Below are 11,525 nucleotides of genomic sequence, written 5' to 3' on the forward strand. Positions count from 1 at the left end.
AAAGATAATTAAGTAATATTTAAGAAAAATCTTTTAAAATGTTAACCATTGAAATGGATTTCTAACAAAGGCATTTTGATCAATAAATGTAAGTAGGGATGAGCATATGGACCGGGAAACCGGTATCGGAACCGGAACCGGCATCGGAATCGAAACCCGATAGAACCGGTCGGGCCGGGACCGGGACGTTATTTTTGTGGATTTTTGGAACCGAGAACCGGTAGGAATCGGAACCGATATAACCGGAACCGGTAGAACCGGCAAAAACCGAAACTGTATGATGCTATTTTTCGAGTACCGGTTCCAATATTTGAAGACACGACAAGAACCGGTAGAACCGCCAGGCCGGTTCGGTTCTTGATTTTGGCCGAAACCGGTTCCCGGGTCGGGTCCGGTTCCGGCCGGTTCAATCCTTATGCTCATCCCTAAATGTAAGTGAAAATATGATGTTAAAATAGATATTTGACGAACTATGTGAAATAGCTAATTGAAATCAGCTGGCGCCCAAACTAACTATCATTGATTTTTTTATACTAAATTGAGTAAAAAAAGAGACATAAATATCTTCATATATTTTGTTCGGCCAAAGACTTAAGGTTTATACATTTTTTTGTATTTTTTTGAATGGTTAACACATCCTCTAAATCCTATTCTTAAACTATTTATTTGTCAACGACATTTGAATACTTAACTATTTAGAAGATAAACATATTTTCACACACTTTAGCATAACTAGACCAAAAACCCTTTGGTTTTCTTTATATTTCTCATTTAAGAGATAAACAAGTTATAATGTTATGAAAAAAATCTCGCTATCTCTAGGTGGAGACACAATTGTTAACATCTAAGCTTCTCCTTGCCTTATTTCCATGAGATTTTGTATAATTATCGTTTATAAACAACTTTTGTGTTAACTTTCAGTCTGCGCCACAAAGCTATTAAGACATTTTAAACACTTAAATATACATTAGGTTATTTTTCATCCAAAGTTTTACATTTAATTCATACATTTGGCTCGTTAGAAATGCAACAAAATAATCTAGATGAACTTATTTTTGAACAAAATTGGTCAAAATACAAAAATGTGATCAAGTATATAATTGAGTTGTACATTATTTACAACTCTCAAATGCATACATATCAAAGGATCCGGAATAGACAAGCTGGGTAAAGTGCCAGACAATTTGTCTGATTCATACAGCCTACAGGAACAACATGCAACCAAAATTTTGAACGCCTTCTTCATCTTGAGCCACACAAACATATGTACACCAAATAACACTTCTGATCTGATCTGGTTAAAACTAGAGCCAACTAATTTGTAGTTTTATTCTTCAATTTGAAATAATATTATTTTAGATAGATTTATATTTTTGAGAACACAAAAAACTGTAGGTTGTTTGACCAATCAATCATTTATCATTTATCGTAACACACCATGTGCCCGTATAAACACGCATGTATGTTTATCACCATCTTATCCAGTCGTTTCTTAAGACATGTATGGTCCCTTTTGACTACAAAAATAGGAGCTTGATGACATGTCATTTTAAAGCAAATTTGGCCATTAGTGTAAGGAGAAACACGCCACTATTTTTTCCCTTATCTTATGGACCCGAGGGGAGGTGGTAGGGTGGGGTGGGGGTATGCAAGTTTACTCTTTTAAGTTGGCCTATATATATATAGACACATGTAAGTATTTATGTGCAGAATAATACTCTAAAAGCTTTCAACAACAAAGTTCTCATATGGCAGCTGCAGGTTTATCAAGCTTCAAGACTTTGAAACAACGATCACTAGTGCGATGTTCTAAGCAAATCAGGGAGCAAAAGGCACGACTTTATATCATATGGAGGTGCACCATGTTTCTTATGTGCTCGCATGATTAAGAAGAAGTATAAATGTGGATCGAAATGCATCTATTAGCTCTAGGAAGAGACGTAAGTTTTACACGTTATTGATCTTTATATGTATATAGAAAGAAATGTTCCATAAAGTGTTTTATGTATACATGATAAACGAAGTTTTGAAACAATTATAGTGTTGACTCGTTAATGGAATTATAGGCCCTTTTGTACAATGTAAGATTTGAATAATGATTATGCATAAATCTTATTTTTGGGATCAAGCACTAATTATGTATGGTGATTGTTAATATTATTTGACACAAACAAAATTTATAAGAGCTAGCATCCAAATTCCGGACCCTACACAAAGGAAACTCTTTCAATGTCCAACCCCACCATTGTTTTGATCTATACAAAGGTAATTAGTTTCCCAACCTGTCATTTTGCCACCTCCATATGTGTTATTATAGGGCGTGTACGTTTGTTATAGGTACGTAGGGGACCGGATGTGAGCAACAAATTTTTAAGGCTAATTTCAACGATGAAAATAAGAAGAATATTCATGTTTTTTGTGCAGAAGAGAGATGGAAAAGAAGTCATTGTCTCTTACACAATATGGAAGTAAACAACATACTAAAGCATTGGAATCACAATAGGAAAAATTTTATTAAATCAAGATATCCTCCATGGATACACAATAGATTCAACGCGTTTTATATGACGAGTTTAAATTTGATAGATATTGTCAATAGCCGAAAAATTATTCCGGGTGGTTAGATCATAATTTATTGGGATTTTCTAATATGTGCCCTAAGGCACATATAAGAAATATTAATTAATCATAATTATTACCATAATTAAATGTTAAGCACATTAATTATAAGAAATATTACCATAATTAAATATAAAACTCATTAATAATCTCCATAATTAATGCATTTCACATTTAATTATGATAATAATTGTGATTAATTAATACTTTTTATATGTGCGACACATATTAGAAAATCCCTAATTTATTTTACAAAATATAGTAATTTTTTATATAATTCAAAGTTGTTGAGTTATTTAAGAACGTTTCATCATTCCATTAGATAGAGAATAGTTTGCTATTTAATTCAGTTAGAAGATAGATGAAGAATATATAGTTTGTTGAGTTTGTTATTTAATTCGAAGTTTTATGTAGTTATTTTAAGAAACGTAAAATTTCAGTCATGACGGTAGTTAAACAAAAAAAATTCCAAACTACAATGATTTTTATATAATTTGATATTTAACTATTTATTAAATATAAAATTTCTCTATTCTAATAAAAGAGTAGTTTTTAATCTCCTTTTGACATGTATCACCATATTAAGCCTCATAATTGATGTAAATTTTATTTTTCTTTGTCTTGTTTTACCTTATTATGTCTTATAATTAATGCATACCATTTTGTCAACATATTGATTCTCCATTTCAAATTTCAAAATTTAAATTTCTCATTCTAATTAAATTAAATTAACAATATTAGAATAAAAATTAAAATAAAATTAATACAAATTATAAGTTATATAATTTTACATATTTATTTAAATCAATGATTATAATTTTATATAACTAAAAGAACCTTTTAATTAATAATTTATTTAAAATAAATTATTAATAATTTTAAATTTTAACTATTAAAGTTTAATTAATTTTATAACCGTGGTTCCCACGGGTTATAAACTAGTTAAAAATAAAATGTAAGTTATATTTAATTTACTTTTTCTATAATAGAAAAACTATCTATCCTATTTAGTTGCCTAAGTTTAATTTAAAGTATGTTTATTTGTGTTTATATATCCTATTTAGTTGCCTAAATTTAATTTTAAGTACGATTGATTTTTATTCTATAACAAAATATTATAGATTTATTAAATTTTATTTATTTTAATCTTTTATTCTATAATAATAAATGCTTAGTTATTCTAATTTAATTTTTAAAAAAACAACTTTTACACAAAAAGGAATAAAATGATATAAATAGAAATTAATGAGCCCTATAATAACAACATGCCTAAAAAAATCTTATTTAGATGAGGTAAGGGATGTAGAATGTCAATAGTCTATCTTGAAGAACAGCTGTGTCACATAGATGACCTCCGACATGTTTATTATCGATGATCTAGGTAAAGAAGGAATTAATACGTCAAGTTAGTGGTAAGCAAAACCTACTAAAAATATAAAACATGCAAATATGAACTCGAAAACCTTCAAATGAAATAACCAAGAAAACAATAAGTCAATGTAAAAAGAAAAATAAGAGCATGGAAAAAAATGAAAGTCGGAAAACGAGCATATTAGCATGAAGCAATTTTCATCAATATAAATATCAAACAACAAAACCTATAAGTGGATAGGCTACTCAGTTACCTTAATATTAAGCATCCACGCCTTCTATGAGCACATGTCCTCGGTAGAGCAAGTTCCTCCATGTCTAGCTTCACACTATCCTCCCACTTCATTTTAGGACACCCTCTTCTCCTCTCACCATCAAGCATCATCGACTCTACCCTTTTTATTGTATTTGATGTTGTACTTCTGTGGACATGTCCATATCACCCCAATCTTCTTTTCTTTAAGTTTTCAGTGATCTACTTCACTCCAAACAAATTTCTTATTATTGTATTATATATTCTATCTAGAAGAGTTAGACCGCAAGTCCACCTCAAGTCCTCAGCATCCTTATTTTAGCTACTTCAATCTTTCTCACATGGTCCTTTTTACTTAATCAACATTCAAATCCATACAACATGGCATGCCAGATGGTTACTCTATAAAACTTCTTTTTATACAACCCACTTTTATGTGTTGGATGGCATCTACCTCCACATCCGCATCCTTATAGATCATATACCCTAAATACTTGAAACTATCCATCGAGGGGAGAGTTTGCTCCCTAATACTTACATCTATACTTGTATAATTTGTCTCCCTAATGAAATTACACCATGGATACTTTATTTTAGCAGTGTTGATATTTTGCCCTTTTTCTTCTAACATGGACCTCCAAGTATCTAACCGAGCATTAACCTCAATCATAGATTCAACCACCATCATAATGTCATTAGAGAAAAGAATATGACAATCTACTTCCCCATGGAGCTCACATGACACCTCATCCAAGATCAAACTCTAGTATTATAAGTTGTTTCGTTTGACTTTTGAGTAAATCGGTAAACACATTAGTTCAATAGTTCCTATAGGGCATGCCCGGGCGTGTTCGACACAAAATTTTTGGGAGCTTCTAGATTTTAGCAAAAAGCTCGATTTTTTTTTCGTTCTGTGGTAGGAGATTCTAGCTTTTAGCTAGAACAAAATGCTTCAAATCTACAAGTTAGTTCAAGTACTCTTTTAGAAAAAGCTCATTTATAATTTTCTAAATTGATATAATTACCCTTTTTTTAAATCAAGGGCATATTTTAGATAAGACATTTTTATGTAATTTTACATGTTTTAAAAGATTTCAAATACTTTTGCCACGCATATATACAGATAAATAAAAATTAATTTGACAAGAATTGGGTTGCCTGGTTGCAGGATACAATTTTGTCTGTTGCTTCCATATAATTGTTTCTTTTTTCTAGCATATTGCTATTCTTTTAATATATGTGACCTTCTTAAACAAATTGAAAAGAAATATCAATATTGTTGTAAGCGATCTTATGTTTTGTATGATATTGTTAATGTAAGTGATCCTATGTTATGTATGTGATCAAAAGTGCAGTAAAAATATTATCTTTATAAAAAATCAATTTTTCTAGATAAAACTGCACAAATGGTGTTTGTGGTCTGTATTTTTACGGGAAACAAGTCCAAACCTTGAAAAATGGATAAATGGTCATTTTGAACATCTTTTGTTGTGTATATAATCCACTCGAAAACTGAAATGACTACTATACCATTTTACTTTTATTTTTATTTTTTTTAATTTTTTTATATTTTAATAATTAAGAGATAAGAAAAGGCCCACAACACGGTTACCACCCGCATCCCACCTACCCACCCATTCTCTATATTTCTCTTCTCTTTCTCTCTTTCTCTCTCTCTCTCTCTCTCTCTATATATATATATATATATATATATATATATATATATATATATATATATATATATATATATCAAAGTTGTAGAAATCGCTTGACGTAGACTAATCGGTGGACTGTGGTTAATAGATTAATCAGTTAGACGGGGATTCACAGGAGGATTAATCAGAAACCATTAATTATTTAAAAAATATTAAAAAATTAATAAATATAACACTTATCCTAAGAATATAACATTATAAATTTAAAAAATTATTAAAAATTTAATAAATTAACATTATAACATGAAACTTGATTAAAAAAAATCCCTTTGCTATAAGAAGTTCATTGACATGAGGCTGTGGACAAGAAGGAGGCCATGCTGCAAGAAACCCTTTAAGCCTTTTAGATAACTCACTTCTTAAAACATCTGATGTGATGCTTGAGAGATCAATAGAGCTGGAAAAATGGAAAAATATATTCAATTTCAGATATATGCAAAACCAATATGTGTTCTTGCTACATAAACATACACACATAAAACCAAGAATTGAGGGATGAAGAACTAACCTACAATCCAATCTGTGTTCTTACTACATACACATATAGCCAAATACCACCACCTGCTCTATTCCTACATACACATACAGCTAAATACCACCACCAAACCCCATACATCTTTAATCCATGGTTCTTGATAACTTCACACATGATAAAGGGACCAAATTTTGGTTAAGAAATTACCCAAATCCAAATACCCTTCACTAAGGAAATTGATCAAACACTTGGTGGGCACATGGTTTCATACACAAATTACTTAAAGATTCTGGTCAAGAAATTACTTGACTCCAAATACCCTTCTGCCCTATCTATTACAACCGAGACACAAATCCAACTAACAATTAAAAAAGATGAAGAAACACCAAACGATTTTAGAAAGATGAAGAAAGAACAAACGGTTTAAAAAAATCATTGCTTACCTGATGTTGCAGAAAGAACAAACAATATTAGAAAGAACAAACGATTTTAGAAGTTGTCGACGAACTAGAAGCTATCGTTGTCGATTGAAGGAGAGATTGAAAGCTGTCGACAAACCGGAAGCTGTCGTCGCGATGATCAGAAGAGAAGCTAAGGTCGACGAGAAGTTGTCGTTGTTTCACATTATTCGTTGAGTCGAGAGAGGCAATGTGATGTTTCTTTGACTGCACATAAGATTGAATGTGTCACAATTGGAAATTTTCAAGTTTAGAAACCAAGCCAAAAGAGTAACGTATATGTAATAGTTGTATCTATGCTATTATTATATTTTGGTAATGTAATTTTTGAGGATTATACTACCCGAAAACTCCCATGATCCATGCAAATTAATGTAATGTTGAACTTACGTCAAATATAATCACATAAACAAACATATTAAAGATCCTATACATCTAGACCATAAATACTTCCCTAGGAATCACCTTGACCGTGAACTACACTTTGTGGGATGAGTTTGGCCATGAACAACTTCCAAGGAAGCAATATGGTCGTAAACCACCTCAAATCACCAAGCCTTGGCCGTGAACACCAATCTAGGCCACCTTTAGGTCGTAAACCACCTTGGGTGGATCCCTTTTTGGCCGTAAACCCCTTAGGGGATTTCTTTTGAGCGTAAACCCTTTGTTTAAACCCATTTGGACCATGAAACCTTCCCCATTTTAAGATTATTTACGGATTATGAGCTGTAAATGGCTAATTCCAAGGCATATCTCAGTAAACTATGTATTACCCAACAGTAAACCAAGCAAACATCCCATCCAAATCCTTATCCCATAAGAAGGGCCGTAAACCCCAATTTTCATTCTACAACTCCATTTCACATTTTGTAAACCTCCTGTAAATGCTCCTAAGAACTCAAGGCTTAACTCCAAGATTCATTACTTCACAATTCTTCCTAGTTTTTGGTAAGTAGTTCATGCTAGTAAATGGTTCATACATTTAACTACTGTGACTCTTCTACTTACACATAAATTATATGTTCATAATCTTATGCTAGCAATCCCTCAAGAAGTTCATCCAACACTTCAAGTGTCCTAGGCTCCAAATGTCTCACCTCATCTCTTCAACCACCCATTCTCCTAACCAAGGTGAGCTTCATACCGCTCTTTTTGAGTTTTGATTGTTTTGGGGGAGATTACAAGTCATGGGTCTTGTGAAATCATTATATATTTTCTCGTCTATAATTCTATGTTGTGATGTATGTGTTTAAGATCATAACACTCCCTATAGGATTCCAAAATTCGAGTTTTGGTTAAGTCCCAAGAACGTGAGCTATATTTCACTAATTATTGTTGATTAGAAGTAAAAACTAGTATTTATACGAATTGTCATTCATAAAACCTTATGCCAAAAATCACAAGGATTGCTCAAAGAAATTGTTTAAACAAAAGGTTAGAACTAATATTTTGAAGACATTAAGTTATGAAAATATTGATATATTGGACTATTTTCGGCCATATATATATATATATATATATATATATATATATATATATATATATATATATATATATATATATATATATATATATATATATATATATATATATAACAAGAGCCTTTTTGGAACATTATCATAAATGTAGGGCTAAAAGGAGAGTTGAAATGGGTCATTTTCAACAATTGACATAGTTTTGAACCACTTATGACATCTTTTGACAAATATAAGTCTTATTTGATACTTTATAAAATGAGGGACCATTTTTGCCAATATCAATAATATCAGATCCTTTTTGATAAATATGATTAAATATGGATTATCTTACATACTTATAAAGTTTGCATTTTCCCTTGATTGTCATGCATTTGAAACCCCCCACAATAATTTGCTAAAACCTCATGCATTTGAAACCCCCAAACCTTTTCAACTTCTTAATAATTCGGTAATTCGTATGAGATAATAATTTGCTAAAACCTCATATATTTATATGGTACTAAAACATGTTTGAGTTTTTGGGTTTTAGACTTTAGTAAATGGGTAATCCGTTTGATACGTTGGATTTGAAGCTATCTTATTCGAATTACCCAAAAAAAGAGATAAATTAATAATATATGCTCATGCATGTTTTGTACAAGCCCCAATCAAAATACAATATATCATGATCATACAATTAAGTGTCTTTTATTCCATTTCTGGCTTTATAACAAAAGTTTGTTTACGTGGCGAAGAAAGAAAACTTGAAGATGAATATTTAGGTTGGATGTTTATATAAGATTTGTTTTAAATATATAATATAAATATAAATACACAAATGTGTGTCAAATACATCCCATCACAAATTTAATGTTATAAACTACAATATAACTCAAAGTGGTTTTCCAAATATAATGTTTATACTATAGTAATATATTAGAAGAATACCATATAGTAGACGACTCCCACATGTTGTGTAGAAATTTAGTTGCATAGATAATATATTATAATTATATTTCATTTAAAATATGTTAGGGTCATTTGGTTATTACATTGTTGTATTAGGCACTATAGTCTCATATATTTTAAATGACTCTTACAAAAATGATGTCTGTAATTCGAATATAACCTAATATCTTATGATGTTTATTGAACGATATTATCTTCGATTAAGCACTTTTTAATTGGAATCAACTTTATTATAGTTAAAAAATTTGGCTCCCTTTTTTCTTTTCATTAGTTCTAGAATATGATTTTTTTATATTAACTTAAAATATGTCACTGTCTTAAAATAGATTGAGAATGTGATTTTTTATATTTACTTAAAATACGGCACCATTTTCAATTCAATAGTAAAACTAACAAAAGTCGTTAAATATGTATTTTTATGAGGTTCAACATAAATAGACGTCCACATATGAGAATCCATATCTAATCAATCATCAACTAATTACATTAGATACTAATGTGTACATAAAAATTACATTTAAAATTTTAAACTAATAGTAAAAAAATTTCATTATTTATTATGATTAAAAATCTGTAAATCAAAAAATATACATGCTATTTAATCGCATACAAGTTTTATGTATGGCTTATTCACAATACATTAAACCATATATAACCATATTAAACTACATAATTATCCCACTGCGCAACGCGCGGACATTCGCCTAGTTTTAATATAAACAAAACAAAACGATATACCTAGTCAACGATGCACAACTAATATCACGAAACGAAAACGATATATCTGTTCAACGAGTACAACTATTGTTATTTATTTAATAAATAACGAATTTCTACGATTTGCACAAAAACCTGTTAGTATTCTAGTCAAATGCATCTCCAGTGTACCGATATATATATATATATATATATATATATATATATATATATATATATATATATATATATTAGTGTACGTTTTGAAGTCATGTAAAATGTTATAACCAGAGTCTCCTGAAGTGAGAGCGAAAATTTGTGTATAGATTTATACAAGGTTGACACTCCACACCTTCGTTGTTCACTACAGCTAGACCGGCCAGTTTAGGGTGACAAATGTCTTTAAACGAACCCGGGCGCCTGAGAAACGCCAAGACAGACCTCCGTCATATTAGTATGGTTATAACGACTTACTTAGAATATAACAATGAATTGTTTAGAAATAAACACAAGTTACACCTTTCGATTATAACAACGATTGTTTGGATACTTTAAACGAAGATTTTACCACACAAGTCTTAGAGTTTTAAGACTACTATTTTGTACATCATAAAATATAGGATTTTCTGGGGAAAACGATTTTATATGATTTTGAAACGATAAATTAACACACACAAGCAACTATACTTGATTGAAAACGAGACTTACAACTATTTTGACAAGAAAATATTGGATTTTCTTGGTTTTTTTTTCAACTATTACAGATTTTCATACAAAATGCTTATGAACTCACCAGCATATTTTATGTCGACGCTTTTCCAACGAATTATATTCTCAGTAAATCAGTAAGCAGGTTTGTGGACCATGGATGCTGAATTATTTTGATGTAGTTTGGAATTTACTCACCATTTTTTCTTTTGTGTAACTCAAGAACATAAACATGATATAAAAAAAATGTATGTTTGATATATTGATGTATGATGTTTGGATTTGATATGTTTCATTTATATTCAATTGTTATGATATTGTACGATGAAGTCACCCGCCTCCAGACGTTTTCGTCGTCTGGTCCGGAGGTGTGACAGAATGAGAACTTGGAACGAACCCTAGCAGCAATTGTTATATTTTGACCATGTTTCCCTTCAAATGTTTTTAAATTACGTGACCTGAGTTGACCGATTTGAGCATCTATGTAACGACCCAATTTTCACATCCAAAAATTTCATTTTTGATTAAGTGATTTGAAAAACATTTGTAACAAAATATCATCCGATCATATCATTTAATAAAAACATTTCTCGTATCTGTAAACCGAATCGTAAAAACATAATAATGTCAGAGTACAAATCCCAGAATAACTCATTGTGCGGAAAACAAAGAGTGTGTGTATGATGTGTCGCTACCCGCGCCAACTCCTTCCCCTTCGCTGAAGAGGTACCTGAAACCAAAACTGTAAACTGTAAGCACGAATCTTAATGAGTTCCCCCATCGTACCACATATCATACAGTCAC

General features: G+C 30.6%; 1 protein-coding gene across 1 annotated transcript; it reads left to right on the top strand.

Annotated features, from left to right (window-relative positions):
• Positions 1 to 1,695: 1,695 nt before the first annotated feature.
• LOC111913742 (small polypeptide DEVIL 14) lies at positions 1,696 to 2,128 on the top strand. Its single transcript, XM_023909446.3, has one exon. It carries the CDS (start codon positions 1,749 to 1,751, stop codon positions 1,887 to 1,889), a length of 141 nt encoding a protein of 46 aa, XP_023765214.1. The 5' UTR covers positions 1,696 to 1,748; the 3' UTR covers positions 1,890 to 2,128.
• Positions 2,129 to 11,525: the final 9,397 nt, after the last annotated feature.

This window comes from Lactuca sativa, chromosome 8 (genome assembly GCF_002870075.4).
Source record: "Lactuca sativa cultivar Salinas chromosome 8, Lsat_Salinas_v11, whole genome shotgun sequence".
In the NCBI taxonomy this organism is placed as follows: domain Eukaryota; kingdom Viridiplantae; phylum Streptophyta; class Magnoliopsida; order Asterales; family Asteraceae; genus Lactuca; species Lactuca sativa.

Coding starts and splice junctions, on each gene's coding strand:
- LOC111913742 (XM_023909446.3), top strand. CDS start 1,749: ATGGCAGCTGCAGGTTTATCAAGCTTCAAGACTTTGAAACAACGATCA.